We start from the raw sequence: 27,134 nt of genomic DNA on the forward strand, positions 1-27,134 counted from the left end.
TACTCCCTGGGCTGTTCATTAGGGGCAGGAGAACTGGAAAGCATTTTCCCTGCTCGTGTCCAACTCAGCCCAAGGAGAGCAGGAGCTGGAATGGTCCCTCACTCCTGCCTTTTCCTTCACCAGCCTTGTTTTTGTGGGATACTCAGGGATGAGACACTCTCAGTGCAGTTAACCCATGAACGCACAGTTATCCTGATCATCCACATCCCCAACAGCCAGGATGGAGCATGAACAGCCCTCAAAGCTTCAGGACAGTGTTACATGTCCACAATAGGTTTTATCCCACTTGAGGATCCAATCTGTGAAGGGAGGGGAAGACACCTGTGGGACAGCCCTGTCCTATGTGCCTGTGTGCTGGAGCCAGCTCTCAGCATCACAGAGGATGCACAGTGAGGGGCTGCTGCTTTTGCCAGAGCTTCTTTATTTTTAGAGTTTTTTGTGTCAAACTTCCCCTCAGCTGATGGGCCAATGTCATTCAAAGAGCAGAGTTCTGATTCCCCCACCCTGGCAGTGTCTGGTGTGACAAAGGCACCTCCTCACAAGTGTCACCTTTCATCAGGGCAGGTCCCTGCTGTGCCATTGAGCTGTTGGATACACGAGCTTTCATCCCAGCCCAAAGGGCCAGAACAGACTGCTCTGGCCCAGGCCTGTGTGCAGGTCCTTTTTATCCACGTGTGTAGGGGGGAGTTGGAAGGGGAAGTGACACAGAATCTCGGTTGGTTTGGGCTGGAAGGGACCTTAAAGCTCATCCAGTCCCAGCCCCTGTCATGGGCAGGGACACATTCCACTATCCCAGGTTGCTCCAAGCCCTGTTCAGCCTGGGCTTGGACACTTCCAGGGATGGGGCAGCCACAGTCTCAGATGCATGCACAGAATATTCAGACCCATCCTTGAGCATTTTCATCTGCAAAGTTTAGAACCAGAGCAGGGCCAGCCCTGGCAGCAGCGCTGGATCAGCACTGCTCACCTGGGCCTGCCACCTTGTGTTTTGCTGCTCAGCTCAAGCCCTGCCTGTAGTTTGTCCCCTGGCACAGCCCATTCACGTGGGTGCTGAGCCCACCTGGTGCAGCTCTCAAGGGTTTGATGGGGAGCACAGGGGGCTGGGCAGGTCTCTGGGCATTTTGGGGGCAGCAGGAGGGATCTGACCTCTGTCTCCTCTGCCACAGGTCACTGCTGGGTGTTTGAAGAACTGTGATGCCCAACGGAGGCACCCTTCCACATCATCAGTGACGCCTCATCCAGCGTTAGGGACAGCAGCCCATCCTCACCAGAGCCCCCTCAGCATGCCCAGGCAGCCCAGACATTCCCTGGATCCTCCCTGTGCTGCTTGTGGCTTGGGCTCTCCACTGGGACAAATCCTCAAGGGTTGTTTTGTCCCCTTCTGAGCAGCCCGTGGGTCTCAGATGCTGCAGCCCCTTGGAAGGGCATCAGGGAGGTGACACACAGGACCCAGAGGAGGTGACACACGGGACCCAGAGGAGGTGACACACAGGACCCAGAGGAGGCGACACACGGGACCCAGAGGAGGTGACACACGGGACCCAGAGGAGGTGACACACGGAACCCAGAGGAGGTAACACACGGGACCCAGAGGAGGAGCCAGCAGGAGCCACAGTGACGTGCAGCGAGTGGGGCACTGGTGACTGCGAGGACCCTGTTGGTGCCCAGGACATCCCTGCACCCTGCTGAGTGATGCCAGCTGCTGCTTAGCACCCAGGAGGAAGGGATGGGGAGTCCCCCTCCTTGAGCAGCCCATCGTGCCCTGGCCCCGGAGCCCGCAGTGATGTGAGCCCTGCTCAGCACACCCCCAGCCTCCTCGGGAGCCTGCCCCTGCCAGCCCAGCCATGATGTGCGAGGTGATGCCCACCATCAGCGAGGGGGACCCGCTGGGCCCCCCCCAGGGCTCGGAGGCGGACGCTGACTTCGAGCAGCTGATGGTGAACATGCTGGACGAGAGGGACAAGCTGCTGGACACCCTGCGGGAGACGCGCGAGACGCTGGCGGTCACGCAGAGCCGCCTGCAGGAGACGCTGCGGGAGCGGGACCAGCTCCAGAGGCAGCTGAACTCGGCCCTGCCGCAGGTGAGCACACCTGGGCACACCTGGGCGCACCTGGGGCGCACCTGGGCACACCTGGGGCACACCTGGGGTGCACCTGGGCACACCTGGGCACACCTGGGGTGCACCTGGGCACACCTGGGCACACCTGGGCACACCTGGGGTGCACCTGGGCACACCTGGGCACACCTGGGCACACCTGGGCACGCCTGGGGCACACCTGGGCACACCTGGGGTACACCTGGGCACGCCTGGGCACACCTGGGGTGCACCTGGGCACACCTGGGCACACCTGGGCACACCTGGGGTGCACCTGGGCACACCTGGGCACACCTGGGGCACACCTGGGCGCACCTGGGGCACACCTGGGCATGCCTGGGCACACCTGGGGCACGCCTGGGCACACCTGGGGCATGCCTGGGCACACCTGGGGCACACCTGGGCATGCCTGGGCACACCTGGGCGCATCTGGGCGCACCTGGGCATACGTGGGGCACGCCTGGGCACACCTGGGTGCACCTGGGCGCACCTGGGCACACTTGGGCTGCACCTGGCACACCTGGGGTGCACCTGGGGCGCACAGTGGGGCTTGGATTGCGGTTTAGCTCCTGGCTGTGGGAGGGTTGGCTCAGTGTGACAGTGGTGATGCTGCTGCCAGTGTTGCACTCATGTCAGCAGTAAATCCTCCAGGTTCTCTCAGGCCAGGCCACAACCAGCTTGGACATCTCCCCTTCTCCTCTGTACCCTTGCTGGACTGTGAGGAGGGGTCGGAGTGCAACCCACCCTGTCCACAAGGAGATGGATTAGAAGAAGGGGTAAAACCTCCCCACAGACACCCCAGGGTGAGAGCAAGGCAGATGCAGGGCCTTCACTTCCCATGGGGACAGTCAGTCCCTTGGGGAACAGCACCTGGGGAACAGATAGCTCATTTTGGGCAGCAGATCTGGCTTGCTGCCTCCAGTCAACTTCTTGGGATGTCGGGAAGTGCTGAGCCCACACTGGCACTTCAGATGGGGACATTAACCATTCATCACTCTCCTTCTTCACTGTGCAGAGCAGCCCCACTGCTGCCCCTTCCCTCACCTGGAGGGCTGCTTTCCATCAGCTCCATTCCCCATTGGGGGGTGGGACTTCTATGTCTCAGTCTTGGTCTTGAGAGGGGACACTGGAGGCAGAGCTGCTGCAGGGTGGGGACTGGGACATCTCAGGGAGCAGAGGGGCAGAGGACAGCAAGGCTGACAGAGGTCCATGCTCAGTGAGCATCCCAGGACTTGGGGAATCAGGGCTTGCCTTGGGGCCTCTGCTGGTGCTCTGCCCCTGGTTCCCCCACCTGCAGGACCCTCTCCAGGTACTCCAGAGGACTGGACTTGATTTACACAAAAATGTTCAGGCTAGAAGAGGATGAGGTGGGTGAGCCCAGTGTCACAGGGCTGTGTAGGATGTGTCTGAGCTTCCTACCATCCCTGTGGGCTCCTGTGGGACAGCACAGTGTCCCAGGGCTCAGACTTGGGGGAGCAGGAATTTTGGGGGGCTGGTGGTCTGCTCCATTGTGGGTATGGTGTGGGAGGAGCCCAACAGCCAAGGGAGGCTTCAAATGTTTGCACCTGTTCTAACTCTGCAGTACTGAGACCTGGGATCCTCCTTGCCTGGGTGTTGGGTTTGGAGCACCTTGGAGAGATGGGAAGTGGGTCAAAACTGGTGGCACGAGCTAGGACAGAGTTTGGGCTGTTGGCTGGCCAGCTCTGCATCCCTGCCGTGTCTGGAGGAAAGCAGCTTGGGAACAGCTGTTCCATACTCAGAGCTGGGCTGGTCCTGCCTGTGCCCGAGATAGTGAGAGCAAAACACCCAGCAGTGCTTCCCAGGAGCTCCTGGGGTCCCCATGGATGAGCTTCCAGCTTCCCCAGAGATTGCTGAGGCGTTCCCGGGTGTCGGGTGGTTCCGGTCTCACCCCACCTCCTGTGCCGGGGGCTCGGTCCCTCTGCCGCCCGCCCCGGAGAGAGCACGCCAGGTCACCCTGCCGCTGTGCCCGCCCCAGCACAGCCTCCCGGATTAAGGGATGCACGGATTTAGCCTCGGCTGCCGCCGCAGGGCCGGCCCTGGGAGCCCCGGGCTGTGCTCGGAGCGATCTGGGTCAGCACAGGGGCTCACCGGCAGCGCTGTGCCCGTCCCGCGGCCGCTGCCCGGGGCCGCCTCGGGATGTGACGGGGCGGGTCCCATGGGGAATTCCATTCCCCGCAGCCTCCGCTGCCTCCCGCGGTCCCTGCCCGGGCACGGTGGCCCCCGGTGCCCCCCGTGCTCGCCCCCGGACATGAGGGCTCGGCATGAACACGGGAAGCAAATCCAAAGGCGCTCACCTGCCCAATGGGATTAATCCCAGCATGTGCATGTACCAGGTAAGCGGGACTGGGATGCGCGGTTCTCTCCCCAGGGCACATCCCACAGGTCTGTCCCACCCTCTTCCTCCTTCTCTGTGAATTCTTTTGCCCAGGAGCTTCCTGCAGTGTCTCAGACTCCATTGGGAGTCTGGATTTCTGGAAGAACCCTTCTTTGAGGGCAGGATTGGGCACCCAGGCTCATCAGCAGTGTCCCCTGGGTGCAGCCAGGCTGGAGGATGCACTGCCTGCTGAGGCTGGGATGGGTGGCAGCTGGGCACAGAGGCAGCTGGATGCTGCTGTGTCGGCACAGGATCCGAAGGGACAGGCTGGGAATGTGCATCTGGTGCAGATGCAGGTGTGGGGCAGGAGGGGATGTGCCTGCCCAGGGCAAACCCCTTGGCAGGGATGCTCCTGCCTGTAGCTCCCATTCCCCCTTGCCTGTGCTGCATGGCTGAGCCACCCCCACCCCCAATCCATGGGGCATCCCTCAGCCCCCAAAAGGCAGAACTCCAGGGCGATTTCCTGGGGAGACTAAGCTGCCTTAATGCTTCTTACATGATTTATTTATTCATGTGGGAGTGCTGAATGCGACTTAATCGTGCTGAAAGCTCCGGCTCCAGCCCCCCTGTTCTGCAGGAATTCGTGGCTGAGGACTGAGCCCTGAGCTGCTTCTGGGTGCTCTCAGCAGTCTGCCAAGGTACTGCCTTTGCTCCCAGCTCCCTCCTGCCCAGCCCCCCAGCTCAGTTTCTCCTGGGGGCAGTGCCACCAGGGGATGACAGTCAGGTGCATCCAGCTGTGTTGCCAGTGCAGGGTCCTGTGTGGGATGGAGCTCCTCCCTGTCCTGCCATGGCTTGGGGGTTTGGCAGGAGTCCCTGTCCCCAGCTGTGTCAGGGAGAACAAGCTCCCAGATTTCAACAGGGCTGAGGGCTGTGGGCTGCCAATGGCCACAGAAACCTCCTGCAGTTCCTCCTCCATGAAGCTCTTCTCTGCTGCCTTTTAGGCTGCCTGGAGAGCTGAGATCTGGCCTTTTTGGGGTGAGCAGACCCCCTAAGACTCCCCAAATTCCCTGGAGGTCCCCAAACAAACAATCAATGACATCAAACAATCCCATTTAACTTAAGAGTATATCTCAAATTAACTTGCAAAGACCAGCAGGTAAATGGGAACCTCAGGAGCCCTAGGTAGGGGAAAACACCCACCAGGTAAGACCCTTAAAGCAGCTCCAGAGTTTGGGAAGGATGGAGGGATCTGAAAGCTGTGTAGAACCATTGGAGCTAGTTGTGCTCCTACAAGACTAGGACACTGAGATGATGGATTGCTGCTTGCCTGGCTGCACAATGCTCCTCCCTGAGCAATCCCAGGTGGAAATACACATCCTGATGAAGGGAGGACACTGATTCCCCATGGCTGGTCTCACAGAGCCCCAGTGTTGTGTCCAGGAGGCCCAGAAGGTGCTGGTGTCCAGCGCTGGAGGTGGGTGATGGTCGAAGCCCTGGGTTTACCCAGTAGGATTTAATCTGTGTAATCCCATGCTACAACTGCTGGGGTTGTGTTTATCCCCTCATCTCCAATTTGGGGCTTTCTCTTCATTCTGCTCCACTGCTGGGACAGAAGGAGAAATGGGGTGATGGGGCTGCCACATGGGCAGAGATGGATGGGACTCTTCCTCTCGTGCTGAGTCAGCAGCGGTGATTTCCCGACATGGGCATCCTTCCCACACATCCCCTGCTGCTCCTGTCAGGAGCAATCACTCCAATTAGGGGCTTTAAAATGCAGTTAATCCTGTAGCTGGAGCCAGTTGGAGCAGCAGCCATGCTCCTGCCACAAACAGGAATTCTGCTGCCTGTGGTGTGATCCTGCTGCATCCCTGTGTGTGCTGCAGACAACACTGGGGGAGACACAAGAGGGCCCTGGGCTGAGGACTTAGGCATTTCAGCTTTTCCATGATACAGCCCTTGGAGCCTTCTCCCCTGAGCTTCCTAAACTTTCCATGCTTTTCCAGCTGTCTCTGTGCTGCTGGTTCCTGGCCTCCCTGTGCCTTCCCCCTGATGCAGCCAAGGAGGAAACCCCAAACTCCCAACATGCCAGGTGCTGACTGAATATCTGAGTCCCAGCATCCCACTTCAATACCTTGTGTGGTGCTCCAAGTCTCCCTCGCTGCTCCAACAGTGTAAACAGCATCCTTCCAATCCTGCTCCATCCCTCCATCCTGCTCCATCCCTCCATCCTGCTCCATCTCTCCATCCTGCTCCATCCCTCCATCGTGCTCCATCCCTCCATCCTGCTCCATCGCTCCATCCTGCTCCATCCCTCCATCCTGCTCCATCCCTCCATCGTGCTCCATCCCTCCATCCTGCTCCTTCCCTCCATCCTGCTCCACCCCTCCATCCTGCTCCATCCCTCCATCCTGCTCCTTCCCTCCATCCTGCTCCATCCCTCCATCCTGCTCCTTCCCTCCATCCTGCTCCATCCCTCCATCCTGCTCCATCCCTCCATCCTGCTCCATCCCTCCATCCTGCTCCCTCTCACCCCAGAACTTGTGGCCAAGCCCAGTCAGTCACACGGTGGAGGTTTGGTTTTAAGCCAGATTGGCCCCTTTCTGAACTGCCAGGCTTCCTGCAGGGCTCCCAGGGACTCAGAGGCTGTGTCTCATTGTCCACTCTTGCATTGGAGATCAGACACCTCTCCTTCACTTTCTAATCTGTTTATAGGTGTCCCTGCTTAGTCCCAGAGCTTATCAGAGCTGGGCAGGCGCCTCTGCCTCGCCTGGGAGACTCCGAGCCATGGCCAGGGCAGAGGAAAATCATCTGGATCCTCTTTATCTCCATTTTGCTGGGATGGAGGGTCATGGCACACCTGGGGATGGGGGTGGAGGCTGCACTCCATAGTGTGACACTGCAGCCATGAGCTGGAGACAGCTTGTCATGGTCCCCAGCTTGCCTGGTGCCCGCCAGTGACCCAGAGCAAGGTGGCAAAGTTGGCTGAGGGAGGTGGCTACAAGCGGGTGCTGGAGTGATTTATTCCTATTTTTTATTCCCAAGGCATCATACTCAGGCCCTGTGTACTCGGCTGACCTCACTGCTGGCCTGGCTCGCCGCAGGGTGGTTGCTATTTTTGATGTAAATGTTCATTTTTCCCGGAGGGGAAACAGTTATTGAGGGCTTTTTGATTTGCCATGGGGCGCTCCAGGGCTGGCACAGGATGTGGGACGCAGAGCACGGGATGCAGCCAGCAATCCTGTCAGGATGGAGGCTCGGAGAGGAGCAGCCCAGGAGAAGGGCTGGCAGGAGCCCTGTGCTGTGCCCAGCCCGGCTGTGACCCGCTGACCGCGTGTGCGTCGGGCTGCCCGCAGCAGCGGCTGCCTCTCCCTCCAGAGGATTTGCTGCCTTTAATCCCCCGTGGCAGGATGAAATCCTGAGTGCGAGAGCATCTGTACAACCTGGCCACCGCGGCGAGGGCATGCCGGGGGAGGAGGCTGCGGGTGCTCCTGTCCCCAGCGCTGCCATCGCTGTCCCCGCAGTGCTGCTCCTGTCCCCAGTGCTGCCCATCGCTGTCCCCGCAGTGCTGCTCCTGTCCCCAGTGCTGCCCATCGCTGTCCTCTTGCTGCCTCCGATGCCTTGTCCCACCCATCCTGCCCTGTTCGCTCCAGCGGGGAGAGCATCCCTGTCCATAGCCGGTGTCCCCTGCCAGCCACAGGGCAGAGCAAGAAGTTTCCACCTTTGCAGATCCAGAGGCTTTGGATCCGCAGGGTACTGCCTGGTGCTGGAAAAGCTCAGAGCTGATGTGTCCCCCACGTTTACAGCTTGGGCTGCTGGAAGATGTTCTGGGCATGCCAGAATGCATTTCCCGAGCTCCTGGAGCCCTGCCGCCTGACTCTTGGCGCGTTGAGGGACTGGAGGAGTGACATCCCTAAATCTGCGGCGATGCACAGGCACCTCTCTGGCACATCTCCATGCTGCATTCTGCTCGCCGGCATTCCCAGCCCGGCTCTAATCCTCGGGGATGCTCGGGAGCTGCTGGCAGCTCTTGCATAACGCGCGGAGTGGGCAGCGCGCCTGCGGCCGGGTGCGCCCAGCACTGCCCATCTCCCAGGGGGACTCCGCGCATGGAGAGCGCAGCTCCCGCACACGGAGAGCGCAGCTCCGCGCAGGGAGAGCGCAGCTCCCGCACAGGGATAGCGCAGCTCCCGCACAGGGATAGCGCAGCTCCCGCACACGGAGAGCGCAGCTCCGCACAGGGATAGCGCAGCTCCCGCACAGGGATAGCGCAGCTCCCGCACACGGAGAGCGCAGCTCCGCACAGGGAAAGCGCAGCTCCCGCACACGGAGAGTGCAGCTCCCGCACAGGGAAAGCGCAGCTCCCGCACACGGAGAGCGCAGCTCCCGCACAGGGATAGCGCAGCTCCCGCACAGGGATAGCGCAGCTCCGCACAGGGATAGCGCAGCTCCGCGCATGGAGAGCGCAGCTCCCGCACACGGAGAGCGCAGCTCCGCGCACGGAGAGCGCAGCTCCCGCACAGGGATAGCGCAGCTCCCGCACAGGGATAGCGCAGCTCCGCGCACGGAGAGCGCAGCTCCCGCACAGGGATAGCGCAGCTCCGCGCACACGGAGAGCGCAGCTCCCGCACAGGGATAGCGCAGCTCCGCGCACAGGGATAGCGCAGCTCCCGCACACGGAGAGCGCAGCTCCCGCACAGAGATAGCGCAGCTCCGCGCATGGAGAGCGCAGCTCCGCGCATGGAGAGCGCAGCTCCCGCACACGGAGAGCGCAGCTCCCGCACAGGGATAGCGCAGCTCCGCGCAGGGAGAGCGCAGCTCCGCGCAGGGAGAGCGCAGCTCCCGCGGACAGAGAGCGCAGCTCCCGCACAGGGATAGCGCAGCTCCCGCACACGGAGAGTGCAGCTCCGCGCAGGGAGAGCGCAGCTCCCGCTCAAGGAGAGCGCAGCTCCCGCGGACAGAGAGCGCAGCTCCCGCTCAAGGAGAGCGCAGCTCCCGCGGACAGAGAGCGCAGCGCGGCTCCGGGTCCTCGCGGGGCTGCCCGGGCTCCCTCTGCTCCTGCCGCTGCCGGACGGCCCCAGAGCAAGGGTGGGAGGGGGCACGGCAGAGGCTAGTGACGAGGTTTGGGGTGTTGTGATAGATTTGGGGGAGAACTGGTGGGGAGAAGGGTGATCCCAGCGCTGGAGGGATCCTTGGGGAAGGGATGGGCCAGGGGTGATCCCAGATTGGAGTGGTTCCTAAGAAGGGATGGGAAGAGGGAAAACTGCAGGGCTGGAGTGGTCCCTGGGGAATGGATGGGGCAGGAGGGGGTCTAGGAAGGAGCTGGAAACCTCAGGCCCTGGGGCAATGCCGGAGCAGGGATTTTGGAGCAGGAATGTGGGGCAGGGGTGTGGTGGTGGCCTGAGGCAGGTGGCAGGCAGGAAATGGGGACAGTGACTCTTTCCCTTTCCCCTCACTGCAGCCTGCTCAGGTGCTGTCCCATTGTGAGGTCTCGACTGCACCAGTGCCACCACCATCCCCACCAATCCCAGGCTACAACCCCCACCAGTGGGACAGCTTTGGGGTGGAGAGGGAGGGGGAAAACCTGTCTGGGGCAAACAGATGAAAAAGCTCTGGATTTCTTGGAGCTGTCACGGGTTTCACTTGGAGGTGAGCAGAGCATTTGGTTCAGCCTAAGCCTCAATGCTTTGCTTCGGTTTGAGAGGGTTTTATTTGCTAAACCTGAAAATTAAAGTGAAAAAGAATTTCATGCTGTAAAACAGCTCTCAGCCCCCTCTTGAAATTTGGTTTGTTAATGCTCCGTCAAATCCTTCTCAGCTTCTTCTGAAATCCTTTGCCTTTTAAAATTCTTTCCAACAACACTGAACCTGGTGTGAATTCATGGCGCATTCCTGCATTTGCATTTCTCACCCTAAGAAATCCCAGCTGCAAAACCTCACTTGGGCCTGGCACCACTGAAGAGCAACTGGGAGCAATGGGAGGTGCTCCTGGGCTCACTCAGGTGCCTGGGTTTCTTTTTTAGGGGGAAGAAAACCCTCCTGCACCCGAGAGACTTCAAAGCGAGTTTCCCTTCCCCTCTCACACAGCCACCAGTGTGATTTAGTTTTCATCCTGTCTCAAGGGATGTGCTGGGTGTGCAGCATTCCTTTGGCATTGCTCTGGGCATGGCTTTTCCTTGCTGGCTGTCACATCCCTGGAGGGAGAGTAGCAGCAGCAAGAGCTGGTGGCACCTGGCATATCTCCTGCGGTGCCCATCCCTCTCAGCTGGGACTCAGAACCTGGGGGTGCCCCATATGCAGCTCTCTGGGGCTCCACATGCTGGACTGAGGCAGCAACCTCTTTCTTTTGGAAGAAAATTTTGGGTGACTCCAGGTCCTGAGGCCATGGCAGAGGCCAGCTGAGGCCAGAGGACTCATCCTGACTGCTGTGGCTTTGTGGAAAGATTTAGCCTGAAGGGATGCTCCAAGGTGGGAGCTGCATCCAGGGGACAGTGGGAATGGAAACATGCTGGTGGTCTTGACTGGGATGCTTTAAATGCCATCGACCACCTCTGCAGCTGTAGAGCAGTTTCTTGTGTCATTGGACATCAAACCAAGTGGGATAAATCTTGAGCTGCTGTGTTCTCCTTGTCCAAAACATGAGGTAAGCCAGGGAAAAAATCCCCTCCTGGCCTGGCTGTGCTTCTGCACCGGTTTCTCCACACTGCCCACAGCGTTGCCCTGGTTGGGTCTGGATGGGGATGCTGTGCTGGAGGTGCAGCAGTGGGGCTCAGTGCCTGCTCTCTGCAGGAGTTTGCCACGCTGACGCGGGAGCTCAGCGCCTGCCGGGAGCAGCTCCTGGAGCGGGAGGAGGAGATCTCGGAGCTGAAAGCAGAGCGCAACAACACCCGGGTAAGGCTGGGGGCCTGCTGGCAGGCCTCAGTCCTGGGCCTGTGGGACACAGGGGCTGCTGGCCCACCCTGGCAGTGACAGCCCCCCTCTGCTCTCCCTGCAGCTCCTGCTGGAGCACCTGGAGTGCCTGGTGTCTCGCCATGAGCGCTCCCTCAGGATGACCGTGGTCAAGCGACAGGCCCAGTCGCCATCCGGGGTGTCCAGTGAGGTTGAGGTTCTCAAGGCACTCAAGTCACTCTTTGAGCATCACAAGGCGCTGGATGAAAAGGTGGGAAAGCTGCTGGGACCTCTCCTACCCACAGCTCCTTCTCCCAGCCCTCCACTCCCTCCCTGCTTAACTTTGCATGGTTAAGGTGACATGGGAGCCATCAGCAGGAAAGTCTTGGATATCCCAAAGCTGCATTGAGGAGCTGCTGGAGCTGCCCAGTGGATCCTCTGGGTTTGAGGCTGTCAGGGACAGAAAACGCCCCCAGGTCACTCTTGAGGTGGTGGCAATTGGCACCCTGGGTCAGTCTTTGCTGTTCCTCCTCATTCATTCACTTCAGGCATCTCCTTCCTCTGCTCAGAGATCTCTCCAGGCTATTCTGGCCATAGATCTCTAAGAATTGGCCCAGCCCGTTGTCTCCAACACAATTCACCCCCCTCTGTGATGGGCTGGATGATCCTAAACCTGTGAATCCACCTGGGCCTGGCTGTCAGCCCACCAAACAGGCCTGGGAGTGTGCCTAAGTCCTGGACATGCCCATCCTGGTTAAATAACAGCCTTTCCCTTGGTTTCACTCACCTGCAGGTGAGGGAACGCCTGCGAGCAGCCTTGGAGCGAGTGGCCACCTTGGAGGAGCAGCTGGTGGATGCCCATCGGCAGGTAGGAGGTACCTGGACACCTGCTGGGCTGGGAGTGCTCTCCATTACCTTTGGGAGGTCCTGTGGTGTTTGCATTCAGTCAAGTTTGATGTAAAGCTTTTGTTCTAAAATTGCTGTTTACTTGAAAGTTTGTCTGTATTTAAGGAAACCTTGTAAAGGTTATGAAAACTGTTTTGTCTCACAGGTGACATTTCTCTGTGGTTTTCTGCTTGGAATTCATGTCACTGACAAAAACAGTCTGAATCTAAATTGTTCAGGGAGCTGAGGGTGAACTGGATTTGCCCTGATTTGGCAGAGACCCAAACCACACTGCTTCAAGCACCTCATCTTGCATCCCCCATCTTCTTCACTGCTGGAGTCCTGGGGTTGGGACTTCACTGTCCCCAGCCTCCATCCATGGTCATCTCAGAATCCCAGAATCCCAGACTCATTCGGGTGGGAAGAAACCTTAAAGCTCATCTCGTTCCACCCCCTGCCATGGGCAGGTACACCTTCCACTAGCCAGGTTACCCCAAGCTCTGTCCAACCTGCCCTTTGAACTCTTTCAGGGATAAAGTGTTCTTGAAGAGACATGAACTCTGTTTTCTTTCCTGGAGGTTGTGCCCAGTCACTACTCCCAAAAGGAAAGAGCCATTCCTACAGCATCTGCAAGCCAAATTTTGCTCCTCTTTCCAGTTCCCAGGATAAGTCTCATGGTATTTCCCAGGCTCACAGGCCCCTTTCCTTGCAGGGACCATTCTCCATCCTCCCCTCTCAGAGCAGGACATAGTGCCAGTGTTTATCCCCTGCTCCTGCTGCACTGGCTTCAGAATCTGTCTGGCTGTAAACCAGTGAAATGAGCTGGGAGGGAGCCCTAGAATCCGGGGCTCACCAGGAAAACATCCCTCAATGCTGAGCCTTCCCAGCACCTCTGACTTCCTCTCTCTTAGAATCATGGAATCATTAAGGCTGGAAAAGCCTCCAACCTTTGACCAAACACCCCCATGGCCACTGAACAATATTGTGAAGTTCCACGTCCACTTGTTTTTTGAACACTTCCAGTGATGGTGACTCCAGCACTGCCCTGAATAGTTGTGCCAAGGCCTGACCACCCTTTCAAGGAAAATTTTTTTCCTGATGTCCAACCTGACCCTCCCCTGGCACAGCTGGAGGCTGTTTCCCTGTTCCCTGGGAGCACAGCCTGACCCCCCAGCTGCCCCCTCCTCTCAGGGAGTTGTGCAGAGCCAGGAGATCCAGGCTGAGCCCCCCCAGCTCCCCCAGCCACTCCTGATGCTCCAGACCCTTCCCCAGCTCTGTTCCCTTCCCTGAACATGCTCCAGCCCCTCCACATCTTCCCAAACTGAGAGGCCCAGAGCTGCCCCCGGGTGTGACCCCAGCAGTGCCAGCTCAGGGCTGTTCCCTCCGGTGCCCCAGCCAGAAGCAGGGCTGTGGCAGGAAGCTGGTGCACCCTGGCTGCCCCCTGTGCCTCACTCCTGCTGTGTCCCAGTGCTGAGTGCCTGTTCCCACAGGTGGCAGCTCTGCAGCAGGGCTCCAGCCGGGAGCCCGCGGCGGGCGAGCGCGATGAGAGGGAGCCCAAGGAACCAGCACCCAAGCTGCCCTGGAAGGTGAGAGCCCTGCAAACCCTGCTCTGACCATGCTCAGTCATTTCTCCCACCTCCCTGGTGCTGGCTCCAGGGTGCTGGAAACCTTTTTCCCTCTCCCCTGGTCCAACTCTGTGGGAAATACGCTTCCTGGTGGATACAGGACATTTTTGAGTGAGGGGAATTTGTGCTTGGGTGCTCCAAGGGGTTCTGCTACCAGAGATCACAGAATGGTTTGTATGGCAAGAGCCCTTAAAGGCCATCTTGTTCCAACCTCCACCATGGGCAGGGACACCTTCCACCAGATGCTCTGGGAAGCCCTCAGCCATCCCTGTTCCATCATTCCTGTAAGAAGCTCCAGCCCTGGCTTGTGGAGGCTGTTGATGGAGGTCCCAGAGCCTCCTGTCTCCACTTCCACCCCCTCACTGAGTCCCTGCAGGGCCACATTCCCATTTTCAGTGGCTGCAGGCAGTGCCACAGCCTGGGAGCTCTGGAGCATCCCGGTACCCACGTCCCTCTCTGGTGCCTTGCAGCGTCTCTCCAATGGCTCTGTCCACCCAGATGATGAGGCCGGGCGGGTGGTGGAGCTGCAGGAGCTCCTGGAGAAGCAGAATTTTGAAGTGGTCCAGGCCAAGGAGCGAATCTCTGCCTTGGCTGCCAGTGTGGCCGAGCTGGAGGAGGATCTGGGCACTGCCAGGAAGGATCTGATCAAATCTGAGGAGATGAGCAGCAAGTACCAGAGGGACCTCCGAGAGGTGAGTCCCTGTCCCCCTGCACTGCCCAGCCTGGGGCAGAGACCTTACAGCTGCTCCCACTGGGCTGGGAAGGGATTGGAACTCCTGCTGTGTGCAGGGTGTTCTCCAGAAAAGGCCACTGCCTTTGGGAAATTGTCCCCAAGTCCACCAGCAGGCCTTCCCTGAAGTTACAGACAGGCTCTCAGGTGTGATGCACACCTGGGGCAGTGACCTGTGTCCTCTCTACAAGGTTTTCCTGTGATTGTTTGACTCTCCCTGTATCACTGTCCCATTCTGCTGTCCCTCATCTCTGTGTCAAGGGGAGTTTTCACATGCCTTGCACTTGGGGTGTCCCAGGCTTGAAGGAGCTGGACAGCCCTGTTACCCCCAAAGTGCTGTCACAGAGCATTGATGACAGCCCATCGATTCCTCAGGCCCTGGCACAGAAGGAGGACATGGAGGAGAGGATCACTACGCTGGAGAAACGGTACCTGGCAGCCCAGCGAGAGGCCACGTCCATCCACGACCTCAATGACAAACTGGAGAACGAGTTGGCCAACAAGGAGTCCCTGCACCGCCAGGTACCAGAGCGGGACCCGAAGTGTCCCTGGCGGGGCCGTGGGGCAGGAGGGGCAGGAGGGACCGTGGGGCAGGAGGGGCAGCAGGGGCGGGTGGGGCAGGAGGGGCAGCAGGGGCGGGTGGGGCAGGAGGGACCGTGGGGCAGGAGGGGCAGGAGGGGCCGTGGGGCAGGAGGGGCCATGGGGCAGGAGGGGCGGGTGGGGCAGGAGGGACCGTGGGGCAGGAGGGGCAGGTGGGGCAGGAGGGGCCGTGGGTTAGGGGGGGCAGGAGGGGCAGGAGGGGCCGTGGGGCAGGAGGGGCGGGTGGGGCAGGAGGGACCGTGGGGCAGGAGGGGCAGGTGGGGCAGGAGGGGCCGTGGGTTAGGGGGGGCAGGAGGGGCAGGAGGGGCCGTGGGGCAGGAGGGGCTGTGGGGCAGGAGGGACCGTGGGGCAGGAGGGGCCGTGGGGCAGGAGGGGCCGTGGGGCAGGAGGGGCTGTGGGGCAGGAGGGACCGTGGGGCAGGAGGGGCCGTGGGGCAGGAGGGGCCGTGGGGCAGGAGGGGCGGGTGGGGCAGGAGGGGCCGTGGGGCAGGAGGGGCAGGAGGGGCAGGTGGGGCAGGAGGGGCCGTGGGTTAGGGGGGGCAGGAGGGGCTGTGGGGCAGGAGGGGCAGGAGGGACCGTGGGGCAGGAGGGGCGGGCGGGCCGTGCCCGGCAGTCACGCTGCTGCCCCGCAGTGCGAGGAGAAGGCTCGGCACCTGCAGGAGCTGCTGGAGCTGGCGGAGCAGAAGCTGCAGCAGACGATGAGAAAGGCAGAGACGCTGCCCGAGGTGGAGGCGGAGCTGGCCCAGCGCATTGCTGCGCTCACCAAGGCGAGTGCCGGGCTGGGGCGGGGCTGGAGGGGTTGTCAGACACCAGGGGAATGGAAGGGAAGGGGCTGGGGAAGGAGGGCCGGGACTGGAGCCCGAGGGCAATGCTGGGACCAGGGCAGGAGCTGGGATCCCCTGCAGTGATGGAGCCCCTGGCAGCCCAAGGCATCCCACTCTCCTTCCCAGCTGTGGCCTCTCTTTCCCTGCTGTCCCCACTGCTGCAGGGACAAGGCACCACCTTTAAAGGGCACCTCAATGTGTCCTGCACATGTGGGGTTTGCTCCCTTCCCTTGGCCCCTTTCTCCAAGGCAGGGGTGGCCCTGTCGGTGTGGATGCCCTTTGGCTTGGGTGAGACCACTCTAGGGTGAGGAGAAAGAAGCACCAAGCTGGATTTTGGAGGGTGCAGGCCTGGAGGGAGGGATGGATGCGACCATCCCTGCCCTTCCTGGGTTCTGGAATGGTGTTTAGTCACTCACAGAGCACCTCCAGCTCCTGTCACTGTGCCAGCAGGGCTGGTTTGGGCTCACAGGGAGCCCTGGCAGGGATGCAGGCTGTGGGAGAGAGCCCTGCATGCCAGGAAGGACTCAGATGGAGAGATGGACACCAGGATGCAGGGGGGCCCTCATGGCTTTGGGGAACATAATCCAAGAAGGCTGCTCTGCTTTTCCCAGGCAGAAGAGAGGCACGGGAGCATTGAGGAGCACCTCAGGCAGCTGGAGACTCAGCTGGAGGAGAAGAACCAGGAGTTGGCCAGGGTAAGTCTTGATCCTTGCCTTGGTATCTGAGTACCTGGGCACACCTGGATTGCAGTTCAGGAGCAGGTTGGGAGAGCAGCCTAGTTAATCCTTTCCCATCCAGGATTGCTTAAACTTGAGCCACACAGGAGCTCATGACACTCTGCTGTGATTTCCCCTCTTCCAGGCATCCAAGACTTGCTGTTAATGTTCCACACCTGGTCCTCTCCCAGCATCACCCCCTGGGGCAAGCTGGGACCCCAAATGCAGGGTGGGAGGGGAGGCTCCAGCAGCTCTTCTCCTGAGCCTGGATCAGCAGGATGGAAAGGGCAGGGAAGCTGAGCTGCTGTGTGCTGGGCTGCACAGTCCCTTCTTCAGCTTCTGTGCTTCTCAGCCAGGGGCTGGGCTGTCCATGCAGTAGGCTTTGATGCCTATTTCTTGGGTCACTCAGGTGATGTTACAGATGTGCCCTGGGGAAGCCCCCAGGTGATTTGCCCTAAGATGGGTATTTGAAAATCCAGAGGTTCAGTATCCATTGGGTCTGAAAAGTGCCCCCAGTGTGGATATTCCTGGCAAGTACACAGGAGAAGCTTTTTTGAGGGGCAGGCTGACATGATGTCCCTAAATCCTTTTCTCTCCTGTTCATCCCTGGCTGGGAGGTAGCAGAGAGCAGCAGAGCCACCACAGGGAGTACAACCAGTGCTGTAAGAGGTGGATTTGTGCCAAAAGCTGGGCCTGGTGGGCAACCTCTGGCACCAGAGCAGGCAGAGGATGGCAGGAGGCACTGAGCTGCTCTGGATGTGACGCAGGGTCACTGTGTCTGTCCCAGGCCCGGCAGAGGGAGAAGATGAACGAGGAGCACAACAAGCGGCTCTCGGACACCGTGGACCGGCTGCTGAGCGAGTCCAACGAGCGGCTGCAGCTGCACCTCAAGGAGAGGATGGCAGCCTTGGAGGAGAAGGTAGTGCCAGGGCCAGAGGGGTCTGCAGTCCCTCTGTGCCTCTTCCAGCCATGGCCCAGGGCTGGGGGTGCCTGTGCAGGGAAATGGTGACATGCAGGACATGGCTGTGCTGGTGGAACACAGGGAGCTGCTCCGGCCACCACAGCCAGGGAGATCCCCTCCTAGCACCTCCCACAGCAGCAGGGTTTGTCCTGCTCCATTCCCTCACCTCCCTGTGTCTAGGTGCAGCCCCAATGCCACCTGTGCTCAGTTGTCAGAGCAAATCCCCACTGCATTTTGCAGGAAAAAATGCAGTTTTCATCCTGTCCCAGTGCCCATTCCTCCACGTGCTGTCTTAAAACCTTGCTGCCCCCAGGTGCAGACTGATTTCCCTTCTGCAAGCCAGGGCAGTGTCCATGAACATCTCCCACCTGACTCCTGGGGAACTGGTTTTCCTTGGAAGAGCCAGATGAAGCTGTGGCTGCTTTGGTGTGAATGGAATTAGCTGGGAGCAGCTGGCTCCAGGCAAAGATCCACCCAGAGTGCCAGGGGTAGGCCTTGGTGATTCAGCTCTCTCGGGGTTCCTGCCCTCAGCAAGTCAGAGCACACGGGTGCATCCCCCAGCTGATACCTCCTGGGCTGGCTCTGTCCCCCTACTGCTCTGCTCCTTCTGTCCCCAGCCAAACGTGGCTGTGCCAGCATGTCCAGTTGCTCAGCAGATTTGTCTGGATAAAGAGCAGGACCCAGCCTGCAGGGATGAGTCCAAATCCCACCCCAGCAAGCAGCAGGGACCAGAGTGATGACATGTTGTGAAGGGCATTGCCTGCTCCCCGGTCTGGTGCCAGCACTGGCCCACCCTGAGAGTTTATCCATTTTTTATCCAAAAATGATCCTGTTTGGCTGCCAGCACTTACCAAAATGAGCACTGGTTCAGGCAGTTACAAACTCTCCAGGGGAGGTTTAGATCGATATCAGGAAAAAAAATATTCTATTGGAATAGACTGCCCAGGACAGTGGTGGAGTCACCATCCCTGGAAGTGTTCCAAAAACATGGATGTAACACTTGGGGCCATGGTTTAGCCATGGACACAGCAGTGCTGGGGGAATGGTTGGGCTCAGTCTTAGAGGGCTTTTCCAATCTGAACAATCCCATGGTTCTGTGATTCTATAAGCACATCTCCTTTCCCTCCTGCCTACTCCCCAGCTTAGATGTAAGGGACATTTTTCCCCTTGATCCAGCTGCTTGAGGAATTGTTCTCCTCTCAGACATATTTCCTAACCTTCCAGCCCTGTCCATCAAACCCCCAGTCGCCCTCCATGGCCACGCTCAGCCCCAGGGTGGGGCAGGAGTTGAGCTGTGGCCACCCTGCTTGAGAGGCAGGAGCTTTGCAGAGGGGACCTGTGCTCAGGCAGGTGAGGAATGGCCCAGGGAGCCTTTTCCAGGTGTTCACTACACAGGGATTCCACACTGGCCATTCCTGGTAGGCTGCACGGTCATTTCCTAAATGGTCTCTCTTTTTCTTTCCTGTTTTTGTTCCTTTTTATTTTCTTTGGTTTTTCTTAAAGAATACATTATTACAAGAGCTGGAAAATACCCAAAAGCAGATAGAGGAACACCAGCATGACAAGGTAAATGTGGCTGCAGGGGCCTGACCCAGTGATGGCATTGCCTCACTCCCAACCCCTGGCTAGGAGCACTTGCTTCTCCTGAAGTGCCCCAGTTTGGGAGGAGCTGGGATCCCAGAGCACCTGGCAGCAGGAGGCCACACACTCACCCACGCAGTAGCTGGATGGAAGCTGCCACCCCCCTTCCCAGAGAGCCCTGGAACAGTTCCCTGCCAGGCATGTGGGGTCCCATTTGTGTGTCACACTCACCCATCCCTGACCCGCTGGGACACTGGCGAGGCTGGGGTGGCTTCACTCGTGCACAGAGGAGGGCTCAGGCAGCCATGTCCCCTTGGCCCCTGAGGCTTTCTCAGACTTGTGGGGGACATCTGCCCCATGCCCAGCTTGCAGAGGCCCCGTAGGTGTTCACACCCTGCTCTCAGATAAAGCATCTCAGTATCATCTGCATGGACCCCTAGTAGCCTGGCCAGAAAGCTGGAGGGACGTGGCTCTGGAGCAGTGGGAGCTTTGGAATGTGCTGCATGTCTCATGCATGGTTTGGGGGATTAGGGAGGCTGCTTTTTCCTTTGCCTTCAGGGAGGATGTGTGCTTATTCCTTGTGCTTCCCAGCCATGTCTTCTCAGGTCTGGGCAGGGCAGAGCTCAGGGACTCGTATGACGCTGCTAGCACCTTGCCCACCCTGGCTCAGTCTGTTTCTCCTCCAGACTGGCTCCTGCTGTGCCCAGGAGATCCCTTCTGGTCCATCTGCAGCCTCCCCCTGCCATCTCCCAGCACTGGGAGCGGGCACAGCTTCCCCATGGGGAGGAGGCTGGGGGCAGGAGAGGCAGGGCCAGCAGCAAGTTTGGCTGGGGGGTCTCTCACTACTGATCCCTTGCCAAGGGAGCACACATGTACAGTCTGGAGCAGAACCAGAACATCCAAGTGGGACCTGTTTTCCTTCATCTCCCAAAGCAGCATTCCTTGAGCACCAGTGTCTGTCTGTCCTGATCCTCCCTCCCCAGCACCATTGTTCCCTGTGCCTGCATGAGCTGTTTCTTTACTGATGTGTCCAAGATGCTTTAAACCTGGGGTGGGGATCTGTAAAGGGAATGTGAACATGGCAATAGCCAAGGATGTGGATTAGCCCAAACCTGGCAGCTCTCCAGAGCAAGCCCAACACCTGCCTGTCCCATCCTCCCCGAACAGCGGCGTCTGTCTGACGAGATCGACAAGCTGAGGCTGGAGGTGGATCAGCTCAAGACCAGGAGTGGGACGTTTGTGGAGAGTGTGCACAGCAGGTAAGTGCCAGGGCAAAGCCCTGCACCCTTGGCTTTGGGGGCACTTTGCCTTGGGGACCCCAAAGTGCTGCTGGCTTTGGGTGTTTCTGGTGCAGGGTCAGCTCCAGCCGTGCTCTCCCACCGTGGGTCTGACCTGGGGTGGGACATAGACTCTTGAGAGCAGCCCAGCCCAACTGAATGGCCCCAGATTTGGAAACCACTGGGTATTGCTTCTTTTTCTGCACAAGTGGCTTAGGACTTATTTTGCTCTGAGAGCTGGATGTTCCCCTGTGGAGTGCAGGGGATTGGCTGGTGCAAAAGGAGGAATTGCTTTGGAGCTGTTGCAGGCAAAGGAGAATGAAGCCCTTCTTTCTCCAATGCAATGGTCCTCCCACATCCTTTCATTTAAAGTCAGCTGGGACATGGGGACATCCCTGCCCAGGGCACCATGAGCAGAGCTGAGTCCATCTCTGGCCTCTTGCCAGTGCATCTTCTGGCACTGACCAGGATACCCACAGCTGCTCCAGGGAAATGGGAGTGGAAAAGGAGGGTGACAGCACAACAACCCTGTTGAGCTGCTGCAGCCAGCTGGGACACCACACCCTGCCCTGAGCACTCCCAGTGTGGGTTCAAGGCAGCAAGGGGTCAGTGGGAGAACCAGTGAAGAAAATTTCCCTCTTAACAAGGCTGGAAAAGATGGGGAAGGGCTGGTGTAACCAGCTTTGGATCTGTCAGCAGAGAGGAGAAGGCCTGGAGACTGTGTCTGTCATGGAGAGGAAATGGGGAGGGTGAGGATGAAGGAGAGCTGAGTGCTGGAGCACAGTCTGGAGCATGTGTGGGACCTCTTTGGATGGGTCTGTAAGAGCAGGATAGACAGTTTGCTGATCTTTTCTGTTTCTCAGATGAAAAATCAGCAGAAATCTTGAGTTGCAGAATGAGCCCCCATTAGCTGGGCAGCAGCTTGTCAGTAGCTCTGAAATCCCTGAAACTTGGGTTGTGCCTCTGACACACCAGGCTGGCCCAGCCATGCTGCTGCCATGCTGCTTTATCTCCTGTATCTGCACTGCAAACCAGGCCCAGGTGGAAAACCACAGTCTGCCTGGGGCTGCTGCTTTTATCATCTTAAATTCACCTTAAACTGAACCAACCTCGAGTCTCCAGTAGCACTGTATGAGAGGGGGGGTAATCACCCTGTGCCCAGGAAGGTGCTTTGCTCAGCTCCATGGTTGGGTCTTCAGGGCCAAGAGGAACAAGCAGGCAAAGTGGAGACATGGAATGAGCACCATGAGTGGCTCAGTGTCCTCGTGTCCAGCCTTGCTCTGCCTGGTATGGGACTCCCCAGGCCCCAAGCACCAGCCCTGGCAGGGAGCAGGAGGGTGAAGAAATCCCATCTGGTTCCTACTGGGAGATTCCAGCAATGCTCTTGTCCTCACACCTGAGAGATGTTTCAAGTGGAATTTTATTCATTGAATCACAGAGTCTTTAAGCTTGGAAAAATTTTCCAAGGTCATCAAGTCCAACCTTCACCCAAATACCAACATTTCCACTAAATCACATCACAAAGTACCACATCTACCATTTTTTGAACACTTCCACGGGTGGGAACTCCACCACTGCCCTGGGCAGCCTGTGCTAGCTCCTGACCACCCTTTCAATTAAGAAAGTTTTCCCAATATCCAGCGTGAACCTCCCCTTGAGGCCATTTACCCTCATCCTGTCACTCACTTCCTGGGAGAAAAGACCGACACCATCAGGGTATTTTCTCATGAAAATGTTGGAATAAACATAAAAAGGAGAAGAGCTCCCTGGCTGGCTCCTGCTGGGTACGTGGAGATGGAGAAGACCCAGGCTGTGTTGGGGGATTGCAGCTGCTCTGGAGAGGGGCAGGAGGGGCCTGTTCTGCCTTGGCTCCTCAGCAGCCCCCCAGAGCAGGGGGTTTTGGGCAGACTGGCTGGGTACCCCGATTGGTGCACAGAGAAGGGAGAGGGAGCAGCAGGGGAAGGCCCAGGGCTGAACTTCTGACAGTCTGGGAAAGCTGGGAGTCTCCTGAGGTCAGAGGTCACCAGAGGCTGCAGATTCCTCAGAAGGGGCAGCTCCAATCTCTGATCTCTTTGAGCAGGGACAGGACCCAGGGAGCAGCTGTGGCAGGGGAGGCTCAGGCTGGATTTTGGGGAAGGTTCTTCCCTCAGAGGTGCTGGCACTGCCCAGGGAATGGGCACAGCCCCGAGGCTGCCAGAGCTCCAGGAGAGTTTGGACAGCACTGCCAGGGATGCTCAGGGTGGGATTGTTGGGGTGTCTGTGCAGGGCCAGGAGCTGGTGGGTCCCTTCCAGCTGGGATATTCTGTGATTCAGTGATACTGTGAGTGATGCTGCGAGTGCATTTCCAGGTCCCCTGCAGGGGCATGGGGCTTTTTCCAGAGCCTGTTTTTGCATCCTTCATGCCAAGCAGGCAAATCTCTGGAATGGGCATCCTGCAGTGGTCCCCTCCTCCTCCCGCTCCTCCTGCTCTGCCCCAGGAAGCCCGGGCTGCAAGGGGAGCAGCCTGAGGGTGAGGGAGTCCTGCAGAGAGCAAAGTCCCCCGCAGGCTCTCTCTTGGCAGGTCTCACATGGGCAGTGCCAGCGACCTGCGCTTCCCGCTGGGGGCCGTGGTGCACGCGCCCCCCGAGCCCTTCGGCGCAGCCCGGCCGCAGAAGGGACGATTCGCTGCCCGCAGAGAGGAGCCAGCCAAGGTAAATTCTGTGCACCCAGCCTGGGGGCTGATCCTGCCCTGCATCCTGGGATCAGGGTGGGACCTGGAGACATGGGCCAGTTTCCTTTCCCTGGTGCATTGATGGGGGAGCATGGGAAGGGTTTCCTGTTGGGGTCGTGTTGGGATGGAATTCCTGCATGAAGGTCACCAGCCTGGCTTTTGGAGACGTGGGAATGCTGTGTTAGGACCGTGGCCCTTGTTCCCCCAGGACTGGGAGCAGGCCCAGGCAGGTGGGGTCCTGGCCACGGGGCCTCATGCCTTTGACAGCGACCCCGACATCTCTGATGTGGACGAGGATGACCGCGAGACACTGTTCAGCTCCATGGATGTGCTCTCTCCTGGTGGCCACTCAGATGCCCAGACATTGGCCATGATGCTTCAGGAGCAGCTGGATGCCATCAACGAAGAGATCAGGTATGACCATGGCCAAAACCTTGCTGCCTTGTTCAGAAAAGGCTCCAGGGGGACAACAAATAGCCAGGAGGCTCTGCTGCCTAAAACTGGGGCCTTGGTGCATCTTCAGCCAGGGAAATGGCCCCAGGACATCCAGCTACAGGGCTTGGTCCTTCCTGCCATGTCTCCCTGTCCCTCAGCTGCACCAGTGCTGGCTCAGAGGGTCATTATTTCAAACTTACCATTATTTTATAAAAAGTTCTCCATGGATATTAAATGGAATCAGAATGTGTCAGAGCTCTGGTTTTTATGGAATCTGATGGATCTTGCTGCCATTCCTGGAAATCGGGGGCTGAGGCACAGCAGCAAGGTGCATTTCCCCAGGACAGAGGTCCTGTGTGTCTGGGGGCTGTGTCCTGGTGGGGAGCCAGGAGCCCTGAGCGCTGCTGCTCCCCCAGGATGATCCAGGAGGAGAAGGAGTCCACGGAGCTCCGCGCAGAGGAGCTGGAGACGCGGGTGACGAGTGGCAGCATGGAGGGGCTGAACCTCACCCAGCTGTGCAAGAGGGCCTCCATCCCCACCTCGCTGACAGCCCTGTCCCTGGCCAGCTCGTCGCCGCCGCTCAGCGGCCGCTCCACGCCCAAGCTGAGCTCCCGCAGCGCCGCGCAGGACCTGGACCGCATGGGCATCATGACGCTGGTGAGGGGCAGGGCCGGGCGGCGGGGCGGCTGTGCGGGGAGCGGTGCCCGTGTCCTGGGGGTGGGACGAGGGGTGCCCGTGTTTGCTGTCTCCAGCCTGGCAGCCTGGCCCGGGACTGCTCTGGGGAGGTGCTCCATTAACTGCCCCCCTTTCTGTGTCTCTCTCGCTTTCCCCCTTGCAATCAGCCCAGCGACTTGAGGAAGCACCGGAGGAAACTGCTAGTGAGTGGCTCCCATCCCGTTGGTTTTTGTCCAAGCCCTTTTTCCAGCCTGCTCCTGGCTTTGTCCACACCAGGTCAGGGTGCAGCAGGCGCGGGATGGAGCTGGGGACCCCAGGGATTCAGCAGGAGGATCATGGGGATCCCGAAAGGTGCTTGGACCTGTTCCCGCCGGCAGCTGGGGGGTCTGGCAGGACATGGGAGGTTCAGAAAGCCACTGGGTCTTCAAACATTGTGTCCCCTCTGGCAACAGGGTGTCCTTGGGACATTCCCATCTGTGCTCCTCAGAGCCCTCTGATGAGGGCCAGCAGCTTCTGTCCCCACACCCTGACCTGGACCATGGAGCTGCATCCTCTCACCCCCCATTCCCAGGATCTCAACCATACTGCCACATCCTCCCTATCTGCTTGGGCGTCTGGACCCATTGCCAGAGCTCTCATTCAGGCCATTCCTGGAGCGTGGCAAAGCCCCAGGGCTCTGGTGGCTCTTTTGGCCATGCCTCCATGGAGCAAGAGAGAGGCAGGCAGCAGGGCAAGGATGGAGCTGGGCTCTGGCCTGCCACCCTCATGACCTCTCCCCTTGTTCAGTCGCCCGCAGCTCGGGACGAGAGCCGCGAGGACAAAACCACCATCAAGTGTGAGACATCTCCGCCGTCTTCACCCAGGACACTGCGGCTGGACAAGCTGGGCCACCCTGCCCTGAGCCAGGAGGATGGCAAGAGGTTCGTGGAGACCCTTGGTGTCTCTGTTATTTGAGGATATACCTGGGGCCCACGTGGGGTGGGTGGGCTGGGCTTTGCCATGGCTTGTGTCCTGCTCAAGAACAACCTAAAGGCTTTGCTCTTCCTCTCCCTCCTCCATCCCCAGCTCACTGGAGGACCAGGCCAGCAATCCCAGCAGCAGCCAGGACTCCTTGCACAAGGGCTCCAAGAGGAAGGGGATCAAATCCTCCATTGGGCGCCTGTTTGGGAAGAAAGAGAAGGGTCGCTTGATCCAGCTGAGCAGAGAAGGGGCCACAGGGCAGGGTCCGTGAGCAGCCCTGTCCCTGTCTGTGCCAGGCTCTCCACACCTGCTGACTCTGTCTGCCACGGGGGTGCTTTTGGGGTGACAGGGAGGGGCAGGGACACCCCTGCTGGTTTGGGGATGTTGGGGCCGTGGCAGCTTCAGGGAAGTTGGAGCTTGATGTTTTCTCCCCTGTCCTCTCTGGCCTGAGCATGGCATCACCTTAATGCTCTGTCAGAGCTGGGTGTGGACAGTGACCTCCTGTCAACGTATCTAATCTTTAATATCCCCAAATCTACTTCCCTCCCCATGGATTTTGCAGAGCCCTTTGGTAGGAGCTAGTTTTCAGCTCCTAAATCCTTCATTGCTTCTATGTTGAGCATTGTTGGACTCAGTGATCTTTCTGAGTCCCCTCCAGGAGGGATTGTTCTGTGACTTTGGGGTTCTGGGATTTGGAAATAGGAGGGATGGCAGAAGGGAGTCTGCTTGGGCTTCCCAGGGATGTGGGGGGGCCGTGGGGAAGGGTTGCAGAGGGACACTGTCACCTCCTGTTCTGTCACTGTGTGGGGATGGTGAAAATGCCCACACTGGCACTGGGGAGGCCACACTGACCCAGGGACATCCCACGGATCTGAGGGTGTCTTGCTTGCCCAACAGTGCTGCTGACTGACGTGGAGGGGGGCATCCAGGACCCCCTGGGACTGGGCAAGCTGGGGGCTCAGGCCGAGAAGGATCGGCGCCTGCGGAAGAAGTGAGTGAACTTCCTTCCCTCCCCAGCAGGAAACTGCTCTGCTGAGAAGACATGGCACAGGAATTGCTGGGAAATCTTCTCTCCCTCACCCTCCCTTGGGCCTTGTTACTTTCTTCACACCTTTCTCCCCAGCTGCTTCCTACTGCTGGGGTCTCTTCCCTTCCACACCAGCCCCCCATCAATCACCCCTCTGCCTCTGTTCCTGCAGGCACGAGCTCCTGGAAGAGGCTCGGAGGAAAGGATTGCCCTTTGCCCACTGGGACGGCCCCACTGTTGTGTCCTGGCTGGAGGTGCGTGCCCGTGGGTTGCCTCCATTCTGTCCCCACAGGTCTGTGTGTGCCACCATGTCCCACCATGTTGGTCCATGCACATGGCTGGGGCCTGCAAATCCTGGGAGAGCGGAGGAGATCCCTGGGTCCCTCACAGAGCCTGTGCAGTTCTAGTTTGAGTAGAGCTTTGGGTTTGAGCACAGGTGTGATGAGGACTGGCTGGGGGAGCTGGGGGTCTCAGCCTGGAGAAAAGGAGGCTTGGGGGGGATCTCCTGGCTCTGCACAACTCCCTGACAGAGGGGCCAGCCAGCAGGGTTGGGCTCTGCTCCCAAGGAACAAGGGACAGGAGGAGAGGGAACGGCCTCAAGCTTTGCCAGGGGAGGTTCAGGCTGGATACTGGGGAAAAGTTCTTCAGTGAGAGGATGATCAGGCCCTGGCACAACTGCCCAGGGCAGTGGTGGGGTCACCATCCCTCGAAGTGTTCAAGAGATGTGTGGATGTGGCACTTGGGACATGGGTAAGCTGTGTATGTAGCAGTGCTGGGGGAATGCTTGGAACTGATCTTAGAGAGCTTTTCCACC

General features: G+C 59.1%; 1 protein-coding gene across 4 annotated transcripts in view; it reads left to right on the forward strand.

The window, feature by feature from the left end:
• The window catches only part of PPFIA4 (PTPRF interacting protein alpha 4), a 53,328-nt gene that overhangs the window by 15,387 nt on the left and 10,807 nt on the right, over positions 1 to 27,134 (forward strand). The window contains exons 2-22 of one of the 4 annotated variants that reach the window (XM_056511511.1): positions 1,167 to 1,458; positions 1,523 to 2,081; positions 11,217 to 11,318; positions 11,422 to 11,586; positions 12,109 to 12,183; positions 13,691 to 13,786; positions 14,296 to 14,517; positions 14,931 to 15,077; positions 15,787 to 15,921; positions 16,590 to 16,673; positions 17,482 to 17,613; positions 19,159 to 19,221; positions 20,404 to 20,495; positions 23,074 to 23,203; positions 23,432 to 23,637; positions 24,075 to 24,315; positions 24,501 to 24,536; positions 25,120 to 25,253; positions 25,399 to 25,556; positions 26,191 to 26,284; positions 26,493 to 26,574. In XM_056511511.1, the coding sequence (XP_056367486.1) occupies positions 1,845 to 2,081; positions 11,217 to 11,318; positions 11,422 to 11,586; positions 12,109 to 12,183; positions 13,691 to 13,786; positions 14,296 to 14,517; positions 14,931 to 15,077; positions 15,787 to 15,921; positions 16,590 to 16,673; positions 17,482 to 17,613; positions 19,159 to 19,221; positions 20,404 to 20,495; positions 23,074 to 23,203; positions 23,432 to 23,637; positions 24,075 to 24,315; positions 24,501 to 24,536; positions 25,120 to 25,253; positions 25,399 to 25,556; positions 26,191 to 26,284; positions 26,493 to 26,574 (2,631 nt within the window). In that variant the 5' untranslated portion in view covers positions 1,167 to 1,458; positions 1,523 to 1,844. Of the gene's footprint in view, positions 1 to 1,166; positions 2,082 to 11,216; positions 11,319 to 11,421; positions 11,587 to 12,108; positions 12,184 to 13,690; positions 13,787 to 14,295; positions 14,518 to 14,930; positions 15,078 to 15,786; positions 15,922 to 16,589; positions 16,674 to 17,481; positions 17,614 to 19,158; positions 19,222 to 20,403; positions 20,496 to 23,073; positions 23,204 to 23,431; positions 23,638 to 24,074; positions 24,316 to 24,500; positions 24,537 to 25,119; positions 25,254 to 25,398; positions 25,557 to 26,190; positions 26,285 to 26,492; positions 26,575 to 27,134 lie in introns of all 4 variants that reach the window. The other 3 variants (XM_056511513.1, XM_056511510.1, XM_056511512.1) reach the window with 3 other exon arrangements.

This window comes from Oenanthe melanoleuca, chromosome 26 (genome assembly GCF_029582105.1).
Source record: "Oenanthe melanoleuca isolate GR-GAL-2019-014 chromosome 26, OMel1.0, whole genome shotgun sequence".
NCBI lineage: Eukaryota > Metazoa > Chordata > Aves > Passeriformes > Muscicapidae > Oenanthe > Oenanthe melanoleuca.